General features: G+C 39.4%; 1 protein-coding gene across 1 annotated transcript; it reads right to left on the bottom strand.

The window, feature by feature from the left end:
- On the bottom strand, positions 1-25481 carry LOC106824669 (calcium-activated chloride channel regulator 4-like). The gene is made up of 14 exons (XM_044749412.2): positions 25251-25481; positions 21141-21281; positions 20852-20999; positions 17255-17363; positions 15546-15723; positions 15016-15234; positions 12711-12938; positions 9416-9593; positions 8023-8129; positions 5306-5521; positions 4442-4709; positions 2172-2342; positions 998-1231; positions 1-631 (listed from the first exon to the last, which is right to left on the bottom strand). Exons 1-14 carry the CDS (start codon positions 25407-25409, stop codon positions 258-260), a joined length of 2730 nt encoding a protein of 909 aa, XP_044605347.2. The 5' UTR covers positions 25410-25481; the 3' UTR covers positions 1-257.
- Positions 25482-25908: the final 427 nt, after the last annotated feature.

The raw sequence follows: 25908 nt of genomic DNA, 5'->3' as shown, positions 1-25908 counted from the left end.
TCAACATGAAAAAGGATCTTTATTCATCACTTTTTATGATAAACAAAATAATGTGTAAATAAAATGTAACATTGATTTATAATTTTTCAAATACTCCTGGATGTTTATATTTCATCAAAGTATACTTCTTAGAATTCTTAAAATTATTTTGATGAGTTCGTGATCACACAGGATGAATTCAAATTCAGAAATATCTTTCACTTTTTTTGTTGTTTTTAAAAATATTGCTATGGGTCTGCTTGAATTTTTTTTCTTGTTTAATAAAAAATGGTGGCACTTGAAATAATACTAACAATTGCCACAGACCCAGACACCAACAACACAAATGGAGAAACGTTAGCTCCAGAACCAGTGGAATTTTCCTCGGGACTGGAATCTGCTTCAGGAATAAACAAAGCTACTTGCGCGATGTTGGATACTTTTGATGCCAAATTGCTTTTATCCACACTTTGAATGGCAATGAATATGTGGGTTGCATTTCCTTCTGAGATGTGTCCTGGTGTAAATGCAAAGGTTTCCTCGGAGTTGGCCTCCTTTGGTAAGAGATCAGTAGTGTTTACTTGCAGAGCGTCATCAAAATTGTCTCTTAGATCCAGGAGACTTCCACTTATTCTTATGATGTACTGTTGAGCTAAGGAAAAAAGTTACATGTAGTTTAGAAACCAGAGCATACCCTATTAAATTCCTTTTTAGTCATTCTCCTCAAAATGTTGTTTAGTTAGGCAAAGGTTATATTCATAGCCAAAGTCTTACTAATTTTTCAATAAAAGCTGAATTCTGATTTTTAAACTCTGCCAAATACTACTTCTTTGTATGAAAGGTGGGGCCAGTTAAAAAGTGTCCTGTTTGATTGATTCAAAACTATCAGATTATAAAATTAATGCTTTGCTGAGCAGCTGTCAGTTAAAAATTGTTCCCCTCCAACCCCCCCTTACACTCTTGCTTTTGTAACCAGCACCTCTAAGTTAATCAACACCACCTGACACCTCATCCTTACCTTTTCCAACATCAAAGTCATCTCCTGGTGCTGTCCATGTTAGACTGATATTGTCCCCATCACGGGTGGCCTCAAGGTCTGTGATTTGACTTGGTGGGTACAGGTCAGGCAAGGGAAGATTTGAAACATTTGAAACCACGAATGCACCTCCGGATGCTGTTCTGCTGAAACTCTCCAAGGGTGTCTGAGTATCCGCATCAATTTCAGGTCTTGATGGATTCCCTTCAATTTTCCCTGCGTTAGAAATTTCCTGGTATTTAGTGGGGAAATCTCTACTAGCATTTTCAGAACTCGGTGAAGTGAACTCCTGTCCCACATCTTTCACTCCCTTTTTTTTCCATATACAGTCACATTTTACTGTTTGTTGACAAAGTCGTAAGCATCCAGTTAATTGGTGGGGGAATTCTTTCTTTTATGTCCTGACCAGGATGTTGGGGGATAGAATCAGATAATGAATTTCTGTGGAATTAAGGCTGCACTGAGTGGGAATAATGTTATACAAATCAATAGATGCCTTTGTGATCAAAAATAATTGCTAATCTCTGAAATTCTCTCCAGACTGGGAGTAAACCTAGGGAGTTCCCTTCCTTCTACTTGCCCTAGATCACTTCCTCCTTCCTGGCTGCAAGTGTTAAGGAGTAATACTTTGGATTTATTCCAGTTGCTGACAGAAAGCCCCTAAAAGTCACAAGATAAGAGGCAAGAGAAAGGAAAGTTAACAAAGAATGCCTTCTTAATCCTTTTCCTCAACTTACTCTACTTTATTGTTTTTCTTCTGATTTAATAAAAACATTTAAAATAATGTTTACTCATTTGTGTATCTTTTACAGAGTACATCAGCTGAAGGATAAGTTCTGCCACTGGTTTATACTTAGGTACATAAATATATTAGCCTGTTTCTGTCATTCTGAGCCGAAACTTGGCATATTGCTGTTGATATAGGTAAAATACTTCAACGTAACATAGTAATGGCTGACATTTATTGAGTGCTTACTGGATGCTAGACACTGTGCCAAAGCTTAGGTTAATTTGGAGGCAAATCCCAGGATGACTGAGAACTTCATTCCAGAAATGGGGAAAGTTATGTTTTGAGTTAAAACGTTTGAAGGCTTAATCGTATCAACTCCCAATTAGTCAAGCCAGCACTGGATTTCAGATGCCACGAGTTACTCACCATCCACTACCCAGCCTGGTATATATGCGGCTCTATTGAGTGGACGCCTTAAGCTTCGTGTGGCAGCATTTGTTCCTCCATGAGCCCGTACTTTTAAGCTGTATCTGCCATTTTCTGAATAAGCTGTAAAATATCTGGAGTAGACCCCATCATTCTTGAAAGAATCAGCACCTTGTTATAGAAATGAAGGAATAAATGATTATTGTAAAGAAAAAGAGAAATTTATTCATTTTCAAAGCCAAGCATATGGCCTTTATAAGCATATCCTCTTGATTGGGCTCTATAGGTTTGGATTGACCCCTTGGGAATATTTCCATTATGCTCAGCCAGCCAGTATCTTGTTGAATTGATCTTTTGAGTTATTTTATATACATATAAATATCACATTACATATATGTATAATGTTATATATTATTTTATAATTTCTATATAGAGGTATAATCTTTATTTAGGTGTAGATTATATACACATATACACACACTGGTATCTATATATGTATAATGAATACCTTCACCTTATGAACTTATATGCAGATTATTTTGGTGCTCTTCTTCTAGAATGTGTCATCATTGTGTTCAAATCAAAAGGATCATCAGTGAGGAAAAAGCATCTTTGCATAGGATTTAATTCTCACCATAGTCACATACAGATTACTTATTTTGACTTATCTTCAACCTCTCTTTTTTTCAATTCTCAGCTCTTGCTCTAGGATTCATTACCTCCCTGGTCTGACAGGGGGAAACCCCATCAACTATTAGTATAAACATTGGGGAACTCAGGAATCCTATATTATATTTCTTGATATCAGTGGTAGTGGAGTCATTTGTTAAATTGCAAACACACTTCTCAGGGAGTCCAACACTCTAAGACAGAGGTTTTTTTTTTTTTTCAAAGATTTTATTTTTTTCCTTTTTCTCCCCAAAGCCCACCGGTACATAGTTGCATATACTTCGTTGTGGGTCCTTCTAGTTGTGGGGTGTGGGACGCTGCCTCAGTCTGGTTTGATGAGCAGTGCCATGTCCGCGCCCAGGATTCGAACCAACGAAACACTGGACCGCCTGCAGCGGAGCGCGTGAACTTAACCACTCAGCCACGGGGCTAGCCCCTCTAAGACAGAGGTTTTCAAAGTGAGGTTTTTGGACCAGAGGTATCTGCATCTCTCTGGATCCTATTAGGAATGTAAATTTCTCAGACCTCCCAGGGGAGAGCCCAGCATTCTGTGTTATAACAAGCTCTCCAGATGATTCCTTTGCATGCTAAAGTTTGAGAACCCCTGCTCCAAGTCATTGTTAGTCACCAATACCTTCTTAGGTAAAGGCATTCCAAATTAGCTAAGCAGTCGTCTGGTAAAACCTTGAGAAATGATGCACGTTGTAGGTAAGATTTAATGTGGTATGGAAAGGGTTCAGAATGGGGAGGAGGAAGGGATAGTTACGGAAAATACTGGCATATCAGATGAAGGCGTTGAGGTGTACCAAAGAAAGATTTCACTTTCTACATTTTTACAGGGCCAACAGCAGTGAGGATGGGATTATAAATTGACTGAATCAATTACACTGCAAAGGATATGAATAGAAAATCTGCTAACTCAGGTGGTTATCAAAAGAAAGTTCAGATCTACAAAGATCCAGAGTCAGGAAAAAGGTCTCATAGCACCACTCACCCAACCAGAGAAGGAGACAGAGTAAGGCCAACACTGTATCTTGTTTCCTGCCAGTCAGACCTGGTGTCTGATGCTCCAGTGATGTCCCCTCCTCTCTCGTGGCAGTTCTGCCTGCCCTTGGGCATCAGTTCCCAGGACTACGTGTGCACTTTGTTCCAGCTGTTGGAAAGTACTCTTGCCTGTCCCCTCCTTCCTGCCAGAGACCTGAACTCTACCTCTTAACTCTACCCATATGGTTGCTTGTCTTTCACCCTTTCTGGCCAGACTTTCTTGATGATGGCCCCCTAGGACTGACTTGTTCAGAATTCTTGATGCTGTCCTCAACCTCCTGAATGAGACCTTCCTATCTGGTGACAGACATTGGTTGTCTGGATGACAAACAATAATGATAGTAAATACCAGGTATTGACTGCTTACCACGTGCAAGACACTTGCTAAGCACCTTGTAGGTTTTACCTGCATAGAATTTTCTGCTGGTCCTGGTGTTCATGCATAATCTGCATCACTTCTTCTGGTGCCTGTTCTACTGCCCCACACTGCCCCAGAGACCCATAACATATCCTGAGTTATGAAAATATAGGCTTATTCATAAAAACCTGTGAATTACCTGCACCGTTATCCAAAAGTTGTAAAACTTCTGTTTTTCCACTATTTGATTCAATGAAAGCAGTCACATTGGCTCCAAGAATGGGTACAAAGCCTTGTAGAATTTCTGCATAAACAATCATTGGGCTGGGGAAGCTGTTTGTGTCTTTATTCATCTTAGCATTCACTGTGATTGGAGGCACGGAAGGATTTGCTGCCCGAGAGTTTACTGTTATCGTTAATATTTCTGAGTTTTGTTTGGCTTGAAGACTGTAAGTCCAAACACCCACCTGCAAATTCAATGAAATTTAGTAAGGATCCAAGATCCAGCTATTTTTTTTGTGTTTCTATTATCCAATGCTAAGATAAATCTCATAAGTATCTTACAGAACAAACAAATTTTGCGGTTTTTGATGGTAAAAGGACAAGAGTTGAGGCAGTTTGGACAGGGCATCCTGGCTATTGCCATGCTTTGTGTCCAAACTTTGTGAAATCTCACCTTGGAAAAATAAGTTTTGGAAAGTTTTCTTTGATCTAGGCATTTTTCTTTGGCCTCAAAGTCCACAGATTCGATGATCTGGTAGTGCTAATTAGGAATGAGTCTATATTTATCTACACACCAAGTTGCCCAAACTGTCCCTGCATTGCATCTTCAAAGTTATTCTTAGTCTTGCTAGTTTTTCCCCTTCTGTTCTTGCCTCCTAATGCATAAGTTCTTTTTCCTTTTTTTCCACCATCATGATTCTCAGGACCATACAGGCATAGAAAGTTCATCCTAAGGTATCTTAATTTTGAAGATGAAGCAAGTATTGGCATCCACATATTTAACAATGTATTTTCAGCTATAAAACAAATTTGCAAGGAGATCTAAAAGCCAGCTGCTTACCTTTGCAGTTCCTGGAATACTGAGATAGGCCATTTTGAAACTTGTGTCCACTGTGAAACTTTCCATCCGTGTTCCATTGGGATCCCAGAGAGAAATAGAGGGAGGCTGTCCGTTCCAGGTGACGAGAAAGAATGTGTCCTTTCCCACAGTGCTATCAATTATTACAGTGCCATTCATCCAGAGGTTATTGTTGAGTGTTAAACCCTTGCTTTCAAGCTGTTTAAATATGTTTAGAATTAATGACTGGAGAATAGAGTAATTTTATTCTTTTCTCTTTTTAAATATTGTTCTTAATTTCTGGCCTGAGAACAAGCTTATATAGGGATTGCCGTCTTAGCTTGTGATCTCTCTGACAGCTGATTGGGATGTGACAGTTGTCAGTGTGGAAGTATAGGGTCTGAGGAAAGGACAGGGTATAATAAAGCATTAGAGCAGAAGAATGGGTTTTATGGTTGGAGATATGGCCACATTATTTTTTCCCAGTTGTCTTGGCAAACAGCCACTCTGGCCTTTAGCATGAAAGGGTGTTACAACTTCAGTGAAGAATTAGCTGTAAGATGCATGTGTGTGTGTGTGTGTGTGTGTGTGTTTGTGTGTGGCTGGAGTATTTGAGGAGAAACACCCTAACGGGGGCCTCGAGAGAAAATCAGGACTAGGCAATACTGAGACAAACACTCATGGATGTTTTCCTGATGTGAAATCTTGAAATAATGTTTCACACAGGATAGTGAGTAGCACCAGACAGTAATCATGTCCAACAAGAGTGGAAAGAGGGCAAACTGATGTCCATGAAGGTTGGAATCCTGAGAAGAGAGGAAGTAAAAGAGAGGACCCTTCTCTGAGAGGAGCTTCAAAGAAAGTTTTTCAAGTCCTTGTGGCTAGCTCTTAATCAAGGAGAGACAGCTTTCTCCACTGACCCAGAAGGTGCATCCTGCAGAGGTGTCATTTCAGGAATGATGGGAAATCCCACTTCTACTCCAACCCAGTCCTGAAACAAAACTACCTCACTGCAGTGCTGATAGAAGGGAGTGATTCTACCATGGAAACATCATTGCCATGACAAAAATCTCAGTCCTAGGTTAAGTGGACATGTCTTTGAGTGAACAAAGTATTATGATCAAGTTAAATCAGAATGTGAGTGACATTTTTAGACTTCTTATCAGGAAAGCTAAAGTTAGAAGGCTTTGGCTACATAGTAGTACTAGGGGAAAACAACTGAGTAAAGAGTAGGATGCAGCCTTTCCTCCGTATTCCAGCTGCCACCATCCAAATCTGAGTTCCCATTTACTCAGATTATTGGAACATACCTCTAACATGTCAGTATCCTCTCCCAAGACCTACCCATCATGTACACAAATCCACATTAATCTTTCATAAATTTGCTTTCTTTTTGTTATTTCTCTATTCCAGAACCTGTAAGTCATTTAAGTGAGAGGAAGAAAGCTTTCTTCCTGCCCCTTCCGCGCCATCTAAAAAGTCCATTCTCGAAACTTTGAGCATCTCCTGCAGTCAGATGTCTCCTTTCTAGCTGATTTCCCGTGTTCTACTCTTATATTTTAAATTATTTTGGAATATTCCATTTTCATGTCTCACTATCCACTAAAAATTGCCAAAGTTAAAAGAGAACACAAAATAATATCCTCAAAATCAGTTCTCTTTCTTCCTTGTCATTTTTAGATGGTAGCATGATCATTCTCCCAGTCAACCCGATTAAAAACCTCAAAAGTGGGCTTTATTCTCCTTCAGCTTATTCTCCATACACTGCCAAGCTAGACCTCAGACCAATTTTTAATCTGTTTGTAGGGTAAAGCTACAAACCAGATCTTCAGACCAACTAGTCTGCCTGTGTTATCCTAACCCTGCGTTCTGTAACTTCCGTGCTTCTTATTATTGAAGAGTAGAGGAAAATAGTTTTATTTAGGTGATCATGGCAAATTTTAACATAGGCAGTGATTTGATGAGCTGGAAGATGGAAGATGGAAGTGTTGGCATAAAGTGATGTGATATAGTCTTGGTGGGAATGGATACAGACAGAAATAGAATTTTCTAAAAATATTTTGAAGGAAACAGGCTGTGCTGTCATTTTACATAGGATACAAACAAAAAAGAATCAAAGCGCACTCCAAGGTTTTGAATGAAAGTAACCAAAAATGGTGTTGTTCTTGAAACACAAATGAGAAAAGGAGTTCAGAAGAGATGTAGTAAAATAAAAATCAGTGAAAGAAGTTGTTGAAGAAGTAAGAAAAACCCTAGGCTTGTAGATATGCAATGATCATTCACTGTCTTTCTCCTGATAAATTTATTTCCAAGATACATTTCTTCCATTTTTAAACCAGCTACTTGAGTTCATTTGTCTACTTTAAATCAATTTCACAGCAGCGAAGGGTGAGAAAATCTTGGAAGCATGAGTTTGTCTTAATGTATTCACAGAACGATGGATGCAATTATTGGAAAGTCTATTTTTGGTGGCTAATTTAACATCTTTAAGTTTTGATGTTATCCCTTAACCAAACCCCATGGGAAAAGAAAAAGAAAAAGTGTTTGCTATTTCACTACTTAATTTGGTCATATCTAAAGAATAATTTCTATTTCAGGCTGAAGTTTTGATTTTAATTAAAAATTTACTTTGAGAAAAATGTAGAACTTAGAACACCCAAATTATTTCCTTGCTTATGGCTAAGTGCAAACTGAAAGACCTGAAGTGTGGGAGCTCTGACCTGAAGAGACTGCTGGGAGAGATCAGCATTTCCTGACACGAGGGCCGAGAAAGCATCAATGAGGCCGTTGTTCGCAGCTTCATCTGTAGCAAAAAGATGGCTTCCTCCTAAAATGTAAATACATTAACTAGGTTGCTTTCTAGATAATAAGTACTTGTCACATTTTAGTGATTAATAAGATAATAGGGTAACAAAATCATAGTTTCAGTATGGATTATTAAAATAGACTAAAAGCATATAGGTGTAAAGATTAACTCTGAAATGTTAACTTCAAAATGTCATAAAGAGGTACCTCACTTTAAGAAACGTTAGCTGGCTGAAACTCATCAAATAACCATAGAATATTAAAAATGATGTTATAAGTCATTGTATTAAAGCTCAGAGACTTCACATACCCCTTAAGGGGAATTAATCACTTGTATGTAAGAAATAGTTCTAACCACATTGGCTTTCCAATTTTCCAGCCAGAGTAGATCAGAATCAGAAAGGTTAAATGCCACTATATTGAGTTATCCTGACAATAGCTGGCAGTGAGGAGACAGAAAAATGGTAAGTAAGAGAGACAAGTTCAAAAGAGCAGTATTTTTGGGGGGGATACTTGTGATAAAAATAAATTTTATACTGGCTGTGAAAGCAGTTTGAAATGATGAGAGTTTGTACATCTAAGCATTAAAAAGCAGGTATATATTTGGTAACATTAGAACCAACCCAACACAATCATTGATGTTCATAATTTAAAAATTATGTATTTTCTATGTTTAAGAAGTCACTGAAAACATGTAGCTCTTTTTCATCTCACATCTGTGTATCTAAGATGACAGCTACCAGAGTAAATGTTTATCTAGAAACTCTGTTGTTATTTAGACGTTTTCAGTTTGAGCTTCTGTTAATCCCGTGCCCCCGCCCCACAGCCTCTGCTCTGGTCTCATGGGTTTCCCACTATCCCTCCACGTGCCTGGCATTATCGTCCCAACATGGTCTTTTTGCTCATGATCTGATCATCTCTCACCCCTTTTCCTTCCAGAGAAATTCAACACCTTGCACAGGGCCCAGCTCAGAAGTCACCTCATCTCTCATGCCTCCGTCCTGACTCTGTACAGCCCTGCGAGAATTAATGGCTTCCTCTGCTCACATCGTGCTTTATTCCTGTATATTCCTTTTGTCGTGGAGGACAGTTATCTGATTATGCTATGTGATTAATAGTTTTATTTGTCTCTCCAGCCAGCTGGACTGTGAGCCCCTTGAGAATAGACATCAGGTCTGATTTAACTCTGGTCCCAGGCTCCAGGCACAGTGCCTGCAGAGCAAGAGCTTGAGAGAAGTTGCTGATTGTCAGCCTCTACACTTGTGCATTGCTATCAACGGTCTAGAATATCTATATGTCACCTCTTACCTGTTGTGGTGCTCATCTCTATGACTGCTTGATCAGCAGATGGTCCCAAAGCAATGAAATGAATGATGGCCCCACTTTGTTTCACTTCATCCAGGCAACTGCCTGCAGAGTTATCCTCCCCATCGGTCAGCAGTACTATTTCAGATCCATCTATTTGGGGGTAAATTTCTCTAATTACCTGCAAATAATTACGTAATTTAGAGCATAATTAGAAGTGTTCCTAGATCAAAGACTTATGGGAGATTAGAAAAAAATGTACAAAGAAAATAAAAATGTGCAGAAAGGAAGAAATAGCTTCTGTTTTAAAATCATAGAATCTGCAATCAGCAGCCCCCGGGGGAACGTGAACATGACTCTCTATTTTGTCCACCTGCTGCAGGGAATTTCTGTTCAAATGAAGCTATATGGGAGCAGGGCTGTGGAAAATCCCACCTTGGCTAAGTTACAATGACAGCCCAGTCTTGGAAACTCAGGTCAACCAGGCATGAAAAATATAATTGTAGAATGTGGCATTAAATATTTTTCTGCTCTTTGACCACACTACCCTCTGACAAGCCTTCTGTGTATAGTTTGTTACACATACAGCTAGATGCAGTAAGAATCCACCTCAACATAAAAAACAATCCAAATTAGGGAATCCTGAGAGTGCTCATAAAGAAAGATGGGGAAAGTTCTAAGCACGTCCAAGTTAGAGACCTTGTTATATAACTTTTACTTTACCTGTAATAGTAATAAAAATGGAACTAAGCATACTTTTTGTGCTCAGAGAATACACGAATTATATTTATTGAGTATGTGTGGCTTGAACCCCTTCCTATGAAGCCAAATAGTTTGAAACTCAGAGTTCTGAATCTAGGCGCCTGTAAGAGAGGATGAAGAGAATTTATCCCAGGAGAGCCACATTATTTCATTTCCTCTGACAGCTTTAATTGGTAGTGGCTTCTTGGAGCACCATTTTGAGAAACTGAGTCCAGGCCGAGAGGAAACAAATGACAGATTGTCCGTGGCTTTCATGAACTTGGAGTGGAGGTGTGTGTGGATTTGCAGAAGAGGATTTGGAACGTAGAAATTCCTAATAGAGCAGGTGTCAGGGAACAAAATGACTAGCCTCATTTCAATTTTCCAATGTTTTGAGGCAAGGAATGACTATTATATATGTCATAATATATTTGAAATATGCTCTGACATGCATTACCACCGAATTGAAAAATAGAAAATGCTTTTATACATTTATAACATTTATCCAGCATCCCCATCACACTCTGCCTTCACATTTGAGTGCAAAATGAAGATTTAAAGATGAAGCAGAGTTCTGTCCTTCACCTCTCCCTTTCTTGTATTAGTTTACCCACTGAGCACCTACAGTGTGTTAGTCACTGACCTGGCTACTGGGGATTCAGCAGGAACTATATGGTTGCTGCATTCATGGAAAGAATGAATTAAATTTAAAAATATTTGTTGAGAATGAGTGAGAGACTGGGGAGATACAGAGGTGAGTGACAAAGACACACCAAATGTATTCTACGGTTCAAGAGAAACAGCCAAATATTACAGTGCCACCATTTACTGAATACTTGCTCCAAGTTACATGTGTTTTATTCTCTGTATAATTTAATTCAAGTCCCAATTCTGAACACATCCCTAGATCACAACCGCACTACCACTCTGCTCCCTACAGTTTATTTCCTGTGGGGCAACCAGAGTCAACTTCATAAATCGTAAATTAATTCTCAGTCTCTGATGCTTAAAGCCCTTCGGTAGCTTTCTGTGGTGCTTAAAATAAAATACAAACTTCTTATCATATTTTTTGAAGCTTTGAAAGTTGTAGCTACTGTCTACCTGCCAATCACATTTCGTACCCCCTCATTTGTCAGACTCCAGTGTCACTAGCTTCTGTCATTTCTTGGAATAATCCAGTTCTTTTCCACCTCTTTCCCAAGGGACTTTGCGCTTTCCTTTCTGCCTGAACCACTGACTCCTTATCCTTCAAATCTTAGCTTAAATGTCACCCTTCAGAGAAAGCCCCAGTGGCCTCTCTACCTAAGGTAGCCAGTGCCCCTCTTTTCCCAGTTACTCTATGACTTCACTCTGGTTCCTTCACAACACTGTCTCCAAAAATCTTTAATTATTATTGTTTTAAATTAATTGATTGATTGATTGATGGAGGTATGATATATTCCCCACTGGGATAGCGTTCACCACCAGGGCAGAAAAGCTTTGCTGGGTACATAAATATATGTTGAATATTAAATTATATTATATGTTTATCCACTACTCCCTACTCTAAACATATGTTGAATAAATTAAAACATGAACAGTCTTATCTGCTGGCTTTCATTGCTGATGAGGTTATAGAAGTCTAGAGAGGTGAAGAGTCATGCTTAGGGTCACAAAGCTAGTAAGTGATGATTGGAGTTTGAACCCAGGACTTCATGTTAGATTTTATTGAGGGGACAAGAGACTCACATAACATGGGACTGAGGAATTCAGATTCAATTTTACAGACCCTGAGGGAACAGTGAAGCTTCCTTAGCTGGAAAATGATGCAAATGATACTAATTACAACCTCATATTGACCATTTGGATATTAATAACATTCATAATAATCGTTATTGTGAATTATATATTTAGTATAAATAGATATTCTAAGTATGTAAATGTATCATTTCATTTGCTCCTCATAATAGCCCTGTGAAGTAGCATTCTTGTTTTCCTCTATTTTATAGCTAAGGCCCTGAGAGTCCAAAGAGACTGAAACGTTGTCTAAGGTCACATAGCTGGTACGTAGTAGAGCCAGTTCTCTGAGGTCAAAACTCATGTTGTGACCAGTCTCCCTTACCCGACTTTGACTAACAGTCCCTGCCACATCTGCTTTAAGAGATAAACATCACTTTTCTGTAACTGGATGTCACAGACACTGAAACGAGGATTGGCCCAAAGTGGAATCATACACTTAGCTTGCTTCGTTGCATTAAATGTTGATGACTTTTGCTGCCCAAGCACACTTATTTAACTAACCTTTATTGGGCACTGACTATTGCATGGTAACAAGACAAAGTCCCGACCCCATTGGGCTTGTGCTTTAGGGGCATTTTAATAGTCATTTATTCACTCACCAGTTTATATGTTGACTTAGTGATCCATTCAAAAGTCATCAAGACAATTTTTCTATGGGTTAGTCATGTGCTTCTTAGGATTAGATATGTGAAAACTAGAGAGCAAGTAAGTGCAGCATGCATTTAACATAAAAATGTCTTAGTAATAAAAAAAACTATATTTTTAGTGTGATTTTCACCTGAAATGCCGATTTAATTCCTGCACAGATGGAAGTTCCTCCAGAAGCTGCTGTAGGTAAACTCTCCAAGAGCTTGTTTCTTTCGTTGCTGCTTATTATTTGGATTAAACTACTTTTTTTATAGGCAGTGCTATCAAAGTGCACCATCCCCACCCATGATCCATTCTCAATGATCTGAAGCAGGAAATGTTTTGCTGCTTGATTCATTCGACTTAGCCGATTAGAACCCTGAATAAAAAAGGACAAGAAAAACAACCAAGTGTTTTCAACTGGAAAATAATAGCAGATCACATAAAATGAAGGAGTAGAATTAGTTGTTAAGAATTTTCTATCAATAGTAATCAGTGTTATTAAAGAAAGCAATTATTTTTTTAATTGATAAACTTGAAAAATATAGCTGTGTGTATTATGAAAAAAATATAGTATAGTAAGGAAAACAAGCTTTTGAGTAAAGCTGATTGTTGACTGCTAAGCACCCAAATTAGAGTGGAGGGTGGAGTGGGGGTTGAGTTTTAATTGGAGAATGATGACTTACATCTTAGAATCTACCTGCTTACTCCTGGGATACTCTGTTAGTTGTGTCGAGGTGAAGCCAATCCCCAGATCCTACAGTATCTCACCAGAGTATCACACACTCCAACTAGAGGCTGAAATCTCCCCATCCACTGGGAACTAGACTACCTAATAGATGAAACTTAATCTAGCTGGAGCTGAAATAGGAGAGGCCCAATCCCTACCTCCCCTATTTCCTCTTCTGTTCCTACCTCTTCCCACCACTTCCCCACCAACAGATTAATAGGAATTGGTTTTTTGGTAATTCATTAAGACTCATATCTCTCTTTCCTACATGAATGCCCACCATGTGAGTGTCTTCAAACATTTGTCTTTTCCAATCCCTCAACACCAACTGATCTGTGGTACCACCCCCAACACATGCCCAAATTTCCCTCTGAACTCCCTAGAACCAAATCACAGTAAGAACCTCCACCTACATCCCATCTTTGAGGGCTCTCTTTACTACCTTGCTTTACCTTTACACTTGGCTCTATCTGCACTGTGTCTAGGGAAGGGTGCTCATCTTCTCTCATTCAGGAATGTCATCTCTCCCCAGCGACACGTCCTAGGCACTTATATGTGCTGGTGTCTAACACTCTGATGCTCTTTCTGAAACTCTGTGTTATTGTGGATTATTTCATTCATACTTTGCTCTTTTCAGTGTCCACAGAATCACCATTTGTTGAAGACACTATTCCTGATCTTCAGCATGGCCTATTCTGCCTCAAATGTGCCATTCTTTTGAGTACCTTATCACATTACATCTGCTCATTTGTAGTCTATTCATTTCAACAATTTTTTATTGAGTGCCTATATGTGATAAACCCTGGTCTAATACAAAGATGAATAAGACTCTATTTCAAGTCCTAGAGGACATGATTCTTAGAGAACATGCTTTCAAATCCTAGAGGAGCTCCCAGTCTTGTGGGGAGAGAAGTGTGTAATTTAACATAATTTATAGTAATATGAGTTTGCACAGGTCATTATGGGAGACCAGCAGAAGAGCCCTTAGCCTAGCATAGAAGCCTAGCCCATCTCCTCCTGGGGAAATGGGTACCTCTACCAAATTTTGAAGATTGTGTATGAGTTAACCAGGTGATAGAGAAGGCAGGGAAAATTTCCTCTATTGAACTATAAACTCTTTAAGGATATGGGCTTCTGCTCCTAGAGCCTGTCACAATGCCTACCATTCAGTGAATGATAGTAGAAGGAATGAATGGCTGAATCTGGTCCTATCTTCGTGATGGAGATGCTCTTTGTTGGTGTCTTTGAGCATAAAGAGGTCATTGATATAAGTGTTGAAAATAAGATAAAACTGTGTTAAGAATTTTCCTGGTTGATCTTGTCCCTTGACTTGAAAGGAGTTCAGAAGCCCATAATCTACCTTTTCCTCATATCTGTCAAGTATTTCCAGTAGACAATAAGGGCGAGGTTAGAAAACATTTTCCTATTTCAATCTCTAGTTCTGATCTTCTAACTAAATCTTTAATAAAGGGCCTAAAAGTCATCCTCAATAAACCTATTTTCTGGAAAAAACAGAGACTCTTGGGTTAGGTCTTTTTAACTCTCTTGCCATCATTCTTTCATTACAATGTTCACTGCCCCACTAGAGGTCATGATCACAGGAAGTGATGGTACTTATGCCACCATGAAATTCAGAACAACCCAGGTGCAGGTAGTGTTGAGTGTTCTTAAGCCCTCAATCACCTCCCTCTTCCTACATCCAGGAAAAATGGGCTCACAAACTTACCCCCATGCTTCCAGACTTATCAAGAACTAAGCACACAATTCTTTGGCTGATCTTCAGCAATGAGAAGACAGGTGGAGGGGGTGGTTCCACCATAGATGCTGTGTTTTTAAAATCCTCAGAATTGCTGATCACCTCCCATGTGCTTCTGGAATTGCACATTTTGTTTTGTAGGCTTGGAGCCTCTCGGTTATGGTTGTTTTCCTTACAGAATTCAACGACCTAAGGGTTGATAAAATTAAAAAAATTTTTCTACATTATGCCTTTGGAAATCAAGTACAAATCTGAAAAATATTACAAATCTATTCTCCAAGTATGTTGTTTCTTGAATGATATTGACTCAGGAGTCATATAATAGTAAAGTGGATTTTGAGTAGTAAGTAACACTGCTTGAGTCCTTACTATGTACCAGTCAAAGAACTCTATACTAATACATCTAATCTCTCACGTGACCTGCACAGATCTTTTATAAACATGATAACATGTCCTTTGATTATAAATATACAGTCTGAAGCAATGATTGGTATACTTACAGAATCAATCCCTTGCATGAACATTATGGATGCTTTTTCAGTTTGATCTTGATCAGGGAAGAATTGACAATCTTTTTCATACAGTTTTGTCTTAGAATCAATTCTGCATGCTCTGGTTACACAGCTGTCTCCTTGACACGTATGAACTCTATTTATACCAGTAATACCCGTGGAACACCTGAAAGTATGTGACAGTTAGTCTTTGAGGCAACGTAACGATTAAAGTTTTTTGAAAATCTTATGTTTTCATATCATGGTTTTCAATAATGACTTTTATATCAAGGTTTTTATTCTCATTTATGTAGCACACACATCCTGTTTTGACAGCAAAGTTTAAGGGTTCCCACCAGAGCAGTTATCTGTTTTTCAAGAAGAGGCAGAGGGAAATGTTAAGTGGGCTCTCCAGTGTAGGCGATGGCTGAGTTCTCTGCTGGGATTCAAGCTCCTGCTGTCCTGCTCACACTAATGGCTGGAAGCTTCCCTTTTCCAAACACCTGTCTTGGTGGCCTTGTGATGGTAAATACACTGCAGGCATCTAGACAAGGCCACTTGTGAAACAGTTGCTCTTGGTACCACCTTAGCGTAAAGTTCTTTGTAGATTTCTGTTCAAGAAGATATCCCCAAAGAATGGGATGAGGCGTGGCTACAAGTGTTTTGATATTCATTTGTATCCAAAGTGAAATGTGGCTTGAAGGAAAGACTGAGGTACTGCCCAGGAGAGCAGAGTAAAGAATGGTGGAGGTGTTTTATGCGTATGTTTTACTGCATGGTATTGGCCATAGGTGGCACTGATTACAAGTATGCTGGGATGTGAATATATCCCATCTTTTCAATGTTTCTCCAGTTTTAATCCCAGAAGGAATGACTAGATTTTATTCAGTCATTTAGGGAGACTCCTACATATGTGCATGCTTCTATTGCCCCAAACTCAGTGAACATAATGATGTTATCTATATTAACAATCATGATGAATATTCTGCAGTAGAGACTAGACATGTAGGAGGAATACGATGCAAACAAATGTAGTCAATGTAAAACTCTAAAATATGTGTCCTCAAACTTGGTTCGACGGAGTTGAGGAAGAGCCTTCGCTGAAATTGTATATCTTTCAGTTTGTACATTGTTTATAATTCCTCAGCCCCAGCACGCCATCTAAGATTGGCTAAGCTGATGGCACCTAATTTTAGATCAACTCCCCCCAAACATTCTGCTTTCTTGATGTCAGAACCAAGAGGATTGTCTATTATTAATGGTGATGTTAGATTGGTGTTTTAAAATGAACTGTATAAACTCAAGAAATTCCTTTTTAGTTTCTTGAAGCTGGTTGATTTCTCAGCCCACGTTTGCCACTACTTTCAGCATTGTTTTTTTCATTTTTGTGTAGTGTAAATAATTTTGATCTCCTCGCATATAGTACAGGCTTTTTCACAGACAACTTCAGAATGAATGAGTTCTGGAAGCTGTGGTAGAGAGATATACAAATGCGTCAAACAGGCTACCAAATGCTCTTGAAGTTACCTGTATTTTAAATGGACAACCAGCTACTTTAAGGTACATTTTCTAAAAAAGCAGAAAAGCACTGTTTTGTGATATAGTGTCTATTACCTGGATTGGGACAAAAATGAATGACTGGCTCTTGAAAGAAATCAAACTAAGGCAAATAAGAAGCTACAGCCTGAGGTAATTTAAGAAAATTTAAATGGTCATGCCTTGTTGCTTCAATTTTTTTTGATGTGGCGCTGTAGTAAGGCTCATCTTCATTGTACTCGTCAAACACTCCCCAGCGGAGATGGGCCCACTCGTGGACAAACAACCTCCCTGTGGGAAAATATTCCAAATATGTCATCATAATTCAAATGACAAAATTTGCCCTGCAATTATTTTAAGAAACTTTTTTTCAATCAAAAATATTCATATTTAGGTTGTAAATAACTGCCAACATTTATATTTTTGTTTATACAAAAATATTTTACATTCATTGCATTATATTATATTATGTTACATTATGTAATATATAATCTTTTTATTCCACAACATATTAAATCAGCAAAACATTTATGATGTATGTGCTATGGGTGGAATAGACTGGCCTTTGGGTTTTGGTTTTGGGGGCAAAAAGTCTTAGATATTACAATGGCTTTTGGCTCTACAATGTTCACTCCTACTAACAACATAAAGAGATGTATAACATCCATGGCATTAAAATTTCATGAAGATGCAATTAGTTAAAAAGTGTCTGTAAATGCTTCTTAGGAGGTTGACAATGAATAAAAGATTGAAAAACACTGTGATAGACCATAGATAATCTTGTGGGTGTCTAAAAGAACTGATTAATATACAATACTTAGTATATATAAGCATTACTTGTGTGAAAACAATTATTATTAATTAGGTATATTCAGCACTATAGTAGGTACTAGGAAATATAAAGATGAGTAGGATATAGTCCTTGACTAGGATAAGCATAGAGAGAGGGAATCAGAATAAAAGATTTTTTTCCTAAGAATTTTAGAGTGAATGGAAGAATAAAGATAAATCCAAGCTTGAAATGCAGGAAGAAAAAACAAGTGGAATTTTTGTTTTAGCAATATCAGTGAAAACTTCAGAGGAAATCAAATGGAGGAGGAGAGGTTGGAAATATAGCCTATTCTGCTACAACATGTGTTTCTCTAACTCAAATTAACTCATGAGACCTGAAAATAGGGGGGAAATGTCAGTATTACGCAAAAGTCTTTTCTTCTTAAAATCCTTGCTACTCAAAATATGTTCCTTGGACCAGCAGCATCAGCATACCCTGGGAGCTAACAAGATTTGCAGACTCTCAAGCCCACTCTAGATTACTGAGTCAGAATCTTCATATTTACAAGATCCCTAAGTTATTCCTCTACACGTTAAACTTTGAGAACACTGGTTTAAGGTTTCCGAGGCAAATGGAGGCAGATTAGTGAGTATGAAATTATATCCTACAGTAAGGGAGGAAAAAGCCCTCGTGTTAGCTACTGCTCTAGAGTTTGATGAATTTTTAGAAAATTTAAAACTGCCTGCATAAGTGGCTCACTTTTTAGAGAATGTGTTTCCTTCTTAGGTCATGGCAGGTGGTCCTGCCTACAGTACCCACCTCCATTTGCTAAGAGGGTAGATTTCAGGGGCTCTCAGCACACACACACACACACACACACACACACAAAGGTAACTATGTGAGACAATGAAATGTTAATTAGCTTGACTTTAGTAATCATTTCACTACGTATATGTACATCAAATCATCATGATGTAGACCTTATAACCTAAATTTTTGTTAAAAAAAGCAACCCCTCTGACTTAGAATTCCCTTCCCATCTATATCATTGTCTCAGTTCCCACAAACCCTATTCTCATTTATGAAAGCATTTCCTCTGTGTGTGTGTGTGTGTACTTTTAATATCTGCTATGATGGCAGCATCCAGCCACACTGAGCTGCTGCCAAGGGTGGTCCAAATGAGCTTCCTTGGTATCTATTACTATTGTTGTTATCATTTTTATTACAAATTGCATAGATTTTAGGACTGTCTTCTTAATCTTATTTTTCAAAAGCCTTGTTGTTTTTAGGGCATTGTTTTGCATAACGTGAGTTTTTTCAAAAACATATGGGTCCCATTATAGTCAGCTGTGGGCTTGGGTTGAGGTTGAGGGATGGGAAAACAACAAGAGCTCAGGAGGGGACCTTGGCTTTAAAAACTGTAGAACATCCTCCTCTTCTAAGACAGCTGGAGGTGGGGAGAGATGAAGGTGGACACGAGTTTGGAAGTAAAGAGGAAGAAGGTAAGGGCCTTTATTTTCTCAAAGAATCTGTTGATTGATGGGATTGACAAGAGTGACTAGAGATCTTGAGAAAACTGGTAGAAGTTTTGCAACAGCTGCTGTGGGGAATGAGAGAGAGAGCTGAGAAGAGGCAAGTAAAAATATTGTTGAGTAGCTTTGAGTGCTTCCCTGAGCTTGGAAGATGTGTTTTTGTAACGACACCAATTAGTTTTGTAATTTTCTTTTACATCTTGGAAACATATTAACAGGAGCCAAAGGAAACTACCTGGAAACTCAGTGCACAGGACTTGGCAAGTTGAATGAAACATAAGGATAAGAGTGTTGAGCTATTTATACTTGTAGTTGAATTGACTTTCTGGACATGCCAGATAGGAAAGAAAGTATAGCTAGAAGGGCACAAGGCATTAAAAGTGCCAAGGAGAGCAAACATTGTCAGGCTAAAGTGTGGGGAAAACATAAGATTGGGATGGAGTGAGATGACGTAGCTTTCAAGACTGCAGTGGGATGGGGCTGGCCCGGTAGCCCAGTGGTTAAGTTCCCACGTTCCGCTTCTGTGGCCCGGGGTTCGCTGGTTTGGATCCCAGGTGCGAACATGGCACACTAGTCAAGCCATGCTGTGGCAGGCTTCCCACATATAAAGTAGAGGAAGATGGGCACGGATGTTAGCTCAGGGCTAATCTTCCTCAAAAAAAAAAAAAAACAAACATTGCAGTGGGGAACATGTCCAGGCAATGATGAGGACCAGAGCCAGCTGAGTGTTTAACAGAGACAAGAGACTTCATGTGTGCTCGTTGAAGGGCAACAGAAGAGGGAGATTCTGGAGTATGCAGATTCAGGAAGTTTCACTGAGTAGTGACATGTGCATTGGGCCCTCTTTTAACAATGATTTGCATTTTATGTGAAAAATAATATGCTTTAGTTCATTTGAACCAATGATGTTAACTTTTAGATGGAAGTAGATGAAACTGTCAATTTTATAGGTGAAAATGATGACTTAATGACAAGTTCATCTGGTTCAACCAAATAAGTTGAATAAGAGTATCAGCAACTAACAGCCTGTGAGTGTTTTCTCTTGGCCAGAAACTGGCATCTTGGCTCTTTCCAGCTTGCCAGGCATCTGCCTTCCATGGAAGCAGCACGTGATTGATTAATATCTGGCTGTGAAGAACTGGAAAATTAAAATCTAAAAATAGGCCAAAAGAAAACCTTTATTACCATTGCCCTGTGTTCAAATTTCTGTAGACACTGTACTGAGCATAGTTACGTGGATTATCTAATTTAACGTTCACAACAATTGTATAAAGCAGAAACTCCTCTAATCACCATTTTACAGGAAATAGGCACAGAGAGGCTAGGTCACTTGTCCAAGGTCACACACAGCTGATAAGTAGGGGAGTCAGGATTTGAACCGAGGGACTCTGGCTCCAAGGCTTGGACGCTTAAGCTGGATACAAAGCTGCTTGTTGAAAGCACTGCAAAATATGTGTTTTAACCAAAATTCCTACCTGATGGTCCATATTCACTTTCGTTTTTTCCAAGTACAAAGTTGGGGGTGAGATGAATGTATTCTCCTTTCTCTCCACAGGCAGTGAACTGCTTGGTGTATGGTTCATCTCTACCTGGGAGGGTAGGTGGTGCAACTAAAACATCAGCCTGAGAATGTTTAAAAAGATTTTTAAAAGATCAGAAATAGAAATGATAGCATTTAGTCAGAACAACTCTGAAACGATCAGTTTGCTGTAAAACTGAGGAGCAGCAAAAATTATAATTTTTAAGAGAAACTTTTTGACTCACGTGTTCATAGCTTTCACGTTTTGGCCTCTTATATTCAGAGTTTTCCTTCCAATTCTCAGGAATTAATATTGAAACATTTTTGAAAAAGAATCTTTTTTCTGTGGCTTCAAACAGGTAAGTAGAAGCTGCAGTCACCATGTCCTATTGTTAAAGGAAACACATGTGAGGATGGCGAAGTGACAGTGGATTAAATGAGCAAGGGTTCAGCACAAGCATTTCCCAACTTAAGAGTGGATAGAAAAAGCAACTGACTGATGAGCAAGGTCCCTGCCTCACAATTCCAACTCTGCCACCTGTCAATCCAAATTATGGCTTCATCCTGCCCATTAAAGGTTGAATCTTCCATAATCCTTCATCCAAAGGCAAATGCTCGTGTTTGGTGTTAAGAGAAATTGTATAAAATGATAAAGGCATAGACTTTAGCGTCATCTGCTTGGTTCCAATACTGGCATCAGCACTTTCTGACTGATAGGGCTTTGCCAGTTTACGTAACGCTCTGAAGCCCAGTTCCCTCGTCTCTTAAATGGAGTATTGCAATCTATCTTTAAGGTTGGCATAAATATGAAATGAGTTGTATAGTACTCCACACATAGGCAGTCACAAACCGGTTGATGTCATTACTGTTTATAAGTCGTAGTAGAGAATAGCCTTAGCTGATGCAAGCTGAGGAGAACATTCTGTAGGGACTGGTCATAGGAGAGGATTTTCATTATACTCCCACTGCGCAGGAGAGGCAGCTGGGTTGGGATCCTAGAAGGTGGGGTAACGCAAAATTCATAGGAGAGGCAGAGCTTTTTGATCCTAGGCAGAGCTTATTGCTCTGCCAACAAGCTGAAAATAATATCACCTTATACTGTTCCATATCCTGAATCCAAAGATGCAACGATTATTAAGAGAAATAGTCCCTCCCTGGAGCTTACTATCTAGGTGGGGAAATAAATGGGTGAAAAGGTCTTATGGTAGATGATCAAACCCACTGAATATTTGGGGGACCCTGGGTGCTGGATGACGATGTCATCCTCTTCATCTCACTGGCAACGTCCCAGTCAAGAGTGTTGTTTTCTTCAAGGCAGGCTCCAGTCCTCCAGGGTGCTTCCTGACCTAACATAAGCCCATCGTAGAGCTGTTCTATTTCAGGAGTTCCAGAGCTCTCTACCCTGTGTTCTTGAAGAGAGTTCAGTGTGCTGACTGTAATGTACTGAGGAGATCAGCAAACTGATTGGGTTCAGAGCCATGGGATCAATCAGAAGCCAGAGTACAGAGAACTGAAGGCCCAGAGGACTGGCTAGGAGTCAGGGAAAGGCCTTCAGAGAGCTCCTAATCTAGATAGGAGGTTACTTCATCACTGGCCTAGAGCAGATGAAAGAATTCTCTACCTGTTCCCTAAGGATGCCTCTCCCCTTTTTTTTGTTTTGGGATATTTATGTATCAACCGGTTACCTTCTGCTGAAGTGATGGCCCCTTCTGTGGCTATGATATAAAAGCGTATGTGGTTGTTTGAATTGTGCTACTGATTGGAAAATAGTGTGGCTGCACACAATTGTGTGGCTTGTGTTTTGTACAACTCTGAGGTATTCCATTTACTTTGCTGTCTCCATAGCTCTGTACAACCCCCTTAGGTATTAGAATGTCTTCAGATCATGGAGGGATTTCATTGACCCTAAATCAAATGACTGTGATCTCCTAGGATATATTAGGGGGACTACTGACGCTTCTCACAGGCTTTCCAAGCAGAATTCCTGTCATATTCTTTCTAAATTTCTTCTCAGAATTCTTGTAATATCCTAGCTTGATTAAAGAAGATTAAGACGTCAATGTTTCCGAAAATAAGTAGGGACACATGAATAAAAGGAATAAGAAAAGTTGGCAAGTGACATTGCAGGTCATAAATTAATGGTCAATTCAGCATAAACTTATTATGATCAGATAGTACCTCAGGAGTAGGGTTATGTCCAGAAATTTGCTTCCTGGTTAGAAAAATGTGTGATTTCTGTCATCTAATACAAGGCCGAATGCAAACCCACATCTGTCAATCTTGAAAGCCCACATGCTGGAACTCAGTTTTATTGTGCTACTAAATATGACCTTGGAAAAATCATTTAACTTTCCCAACCCCATTTTCCTCTTCTGTATAATACAGATGAGAATGTTTCACAAGATGGCCTAACAATATACAAGCAAGCACTTTGTAGAGGGCTGGGAGAATGTTAGGAGACGTGTAATCTAGGAGTGTCTACTAACAGTTGAATGTTTGCTTGTAGTGTCCCACAGAGGACTGTCCTAGCAGTCACTGTGCCTCTACAAATAATCCTTCCAAATACTGATTTAAGAGGTTCAAAATATTTTGAAATTGATCAGCTGTCCCTGAACACTTAAAAAGCCATCTTTTAGGATCAGCTATATTAACTGCTGTTCAAGCCTGTGTTCCTCGGTAAAGGAAGCTTTGCCTTTCCCTAGGTATCAGTAAGTGAATACCACTGTGCTGCCAGAGTTCACACAGAATGAGTGCTAAATGGCAGCCACAGAAGCACCTGCTCACCACTGAGGTCATGCCCATCAACTTCTGGTGGATAATAACACCCATGAGAGGGCTAAAGCAGTGAGCATAAGGACACAGTAGTGGAGGAATTGAATATAAGGAATTAGTAAATGTCAGGGACAGGGGACCTAATTCACACGTCTGTAACACCAATCTCTTTCTTACATGGAATGTGAGAGGTGGAAGAAACTGTAGAAATCGGAGTCCTTGGTTCAGTCCTGGAGACTCTCTCTTCTCCATCTGCACTTCCTAGTGAACTTTATTCTCATGGCTTCCAATCTCGCCCACACACTGATGACTCCCAAATTTTCATCTCCTCCCAGATTTTCCCCCTGAATCCTGACTCGTGTCTCTATCCACATGGATGTCTAATAACCGTTCTCAAAGTCAAAATGTTCAAAACTAACTGCTGATCTCTCAACTGCCGAATTTTCTTCATATAACAGTGTTTGCCTTCTCAATTACTGAAAATTCCATCCTTCCAAGTGGTCAGACAACCCTTGAAGTTGTCTGTGACTTCTATCTTTCTCTCCTCCCACCTCTACCTCCCGCACATCTAATCCATGAGCAAATTCGTCTATGCTACCCTCCGAATATGCTCAGAATCACCCTCTTTAACGATCTCTACCACAATAGCCCTGTTGCTAGTCACCATCACTTCTGACCTGCAACAGCTTCCTACCCAGTGTCCTTCTGCACCTCTCTGCTGCAACAGAGCTTATATAGGATGAGCAGAAGTGGAAACCCTCTCCAGAGTTTCCTCAACACTGCCTTCAGAGTGATTCCCGAATATGCAGGAGACAGCAGACCCCTCCTCTGCTCAGAATCCTTTCATGGATTCCCATGGCACTCAGAGTAAAAGCCCCAAAAGTCTTTCCAGTGCTCTGGGCCCTGCCACCTCTCCAACTTCAGCCCACTCTGCCCTTCCTCCTGCTCATTCGCAGTTGTGTCCTTGGTCGCATCAAGCATGCTCTCACCTCCATGCCTCTGTGCCTGCCGTTCCCTCCCCGGGGTTTTCAGTGGGCTCTTCCCTCACTCATCTCAGGTCTCTGCTCAGATGTCACAGCAACAGTGAGGCCTTCCCTGAGTACCCGACGTGAAACAGTAACCCACATTCTCCCCTACCCCAGCCCCACCAACACTCCCTATCCCCCTGGGCTGATTTATTTTACTCCACAGCAACTTACTACCGTCTGACCTGCTACACAGTTACATGTTTCTATTATCTACAGCGGCTGAAAAGAGTGTACACTGCACGAGGGCAGGGGCTTTTTGTTCACTCTTGTCTCCCCCTGACATGCTATAAACATTCAATAAATCACTGCTTAAAAATGCACAAGTTCAACTGCTTATATACTGAGGAAGACACTGAGGATCATGGAGGCCCTATTCCCTGTCTTGGGTAGAACCTCATCTAGAACCTGCAATTCCCACTGACATTCTAGCATTGTCTTCACTGCACCACGTGGCTTTTAAGCTCCCTGAACCATTCAGAATTTTCTATAATAATTAACTATTAACTTCTTGTCTTTTCCATAATTTTAACAGAAGTAATCCCATTTCTTCCTTACCTTTATCTGTTCTATTATTCTTCCATCTTCTGGCACAGCAGGGTCTATAGCAATGATAACACCTTCGTAGCCGTTGTTATTCAGCTGAACGAGGGACGTATCAGACCCCTGCAGAAGGTGGAGGACTAAGAGAAAAACCACACTTCTGAATAACCCCATTGTTGCTCTGAATTGTCCTGAGCCCAATGTCGGTTTGTTCAAGAGGCTTTTCTTTCACCACCTCTGTCTCTCTCTATATATACACTCCTAAACGTTATCATTGTCGGCTGCTGTGGGACGTGGAGCGTATAAAGGTCATTGTTATATACACGGAAAACGTTTGACTTTAGTGTACGCAATTGTTTTATTGTATGTTACTGTAAAAGTGACTGAAGCACAGAAGACGTCAGATCTTTTTATAAAATACCTTACACATCTTTACTTGGGAATTCTTTTCTATTCTTTCTAATTTCAGCTAATTTCCTAAAGGTAGACATATTCTTTTATTCTCTGTAGAGCGTAATGTGAAAATTAATAAAATTTCATAATGAAACGAACAGAAACAGTAATGTTAATGTTGTTCTTCAGTATTACAAAGAAATTTAACTATTATTTAGATTATTTACCAAGGGTTTAAATAATGGAAGAGGATGTAAGATTATTAAATATAAGTAACACC

Source organism: Equus asinus, chromosome 16 (assembly GCF_041296235.1).
Source record: "Equus asinus isolate D_3611 breed Donkey chromosome 16, EquAss-T2T_v2, whole genome shotgun sequence".
Lineage (NCBI taxonomy): Eukaryota > Metazoa > Chordata > Mammalia > Perissodactyla > Equidae > Equus > Equus asinus.
Note: the sequence above shows the minus strand (reverse complement) of the source record. Positions and strands in the feature narration are given on the sequence as shown.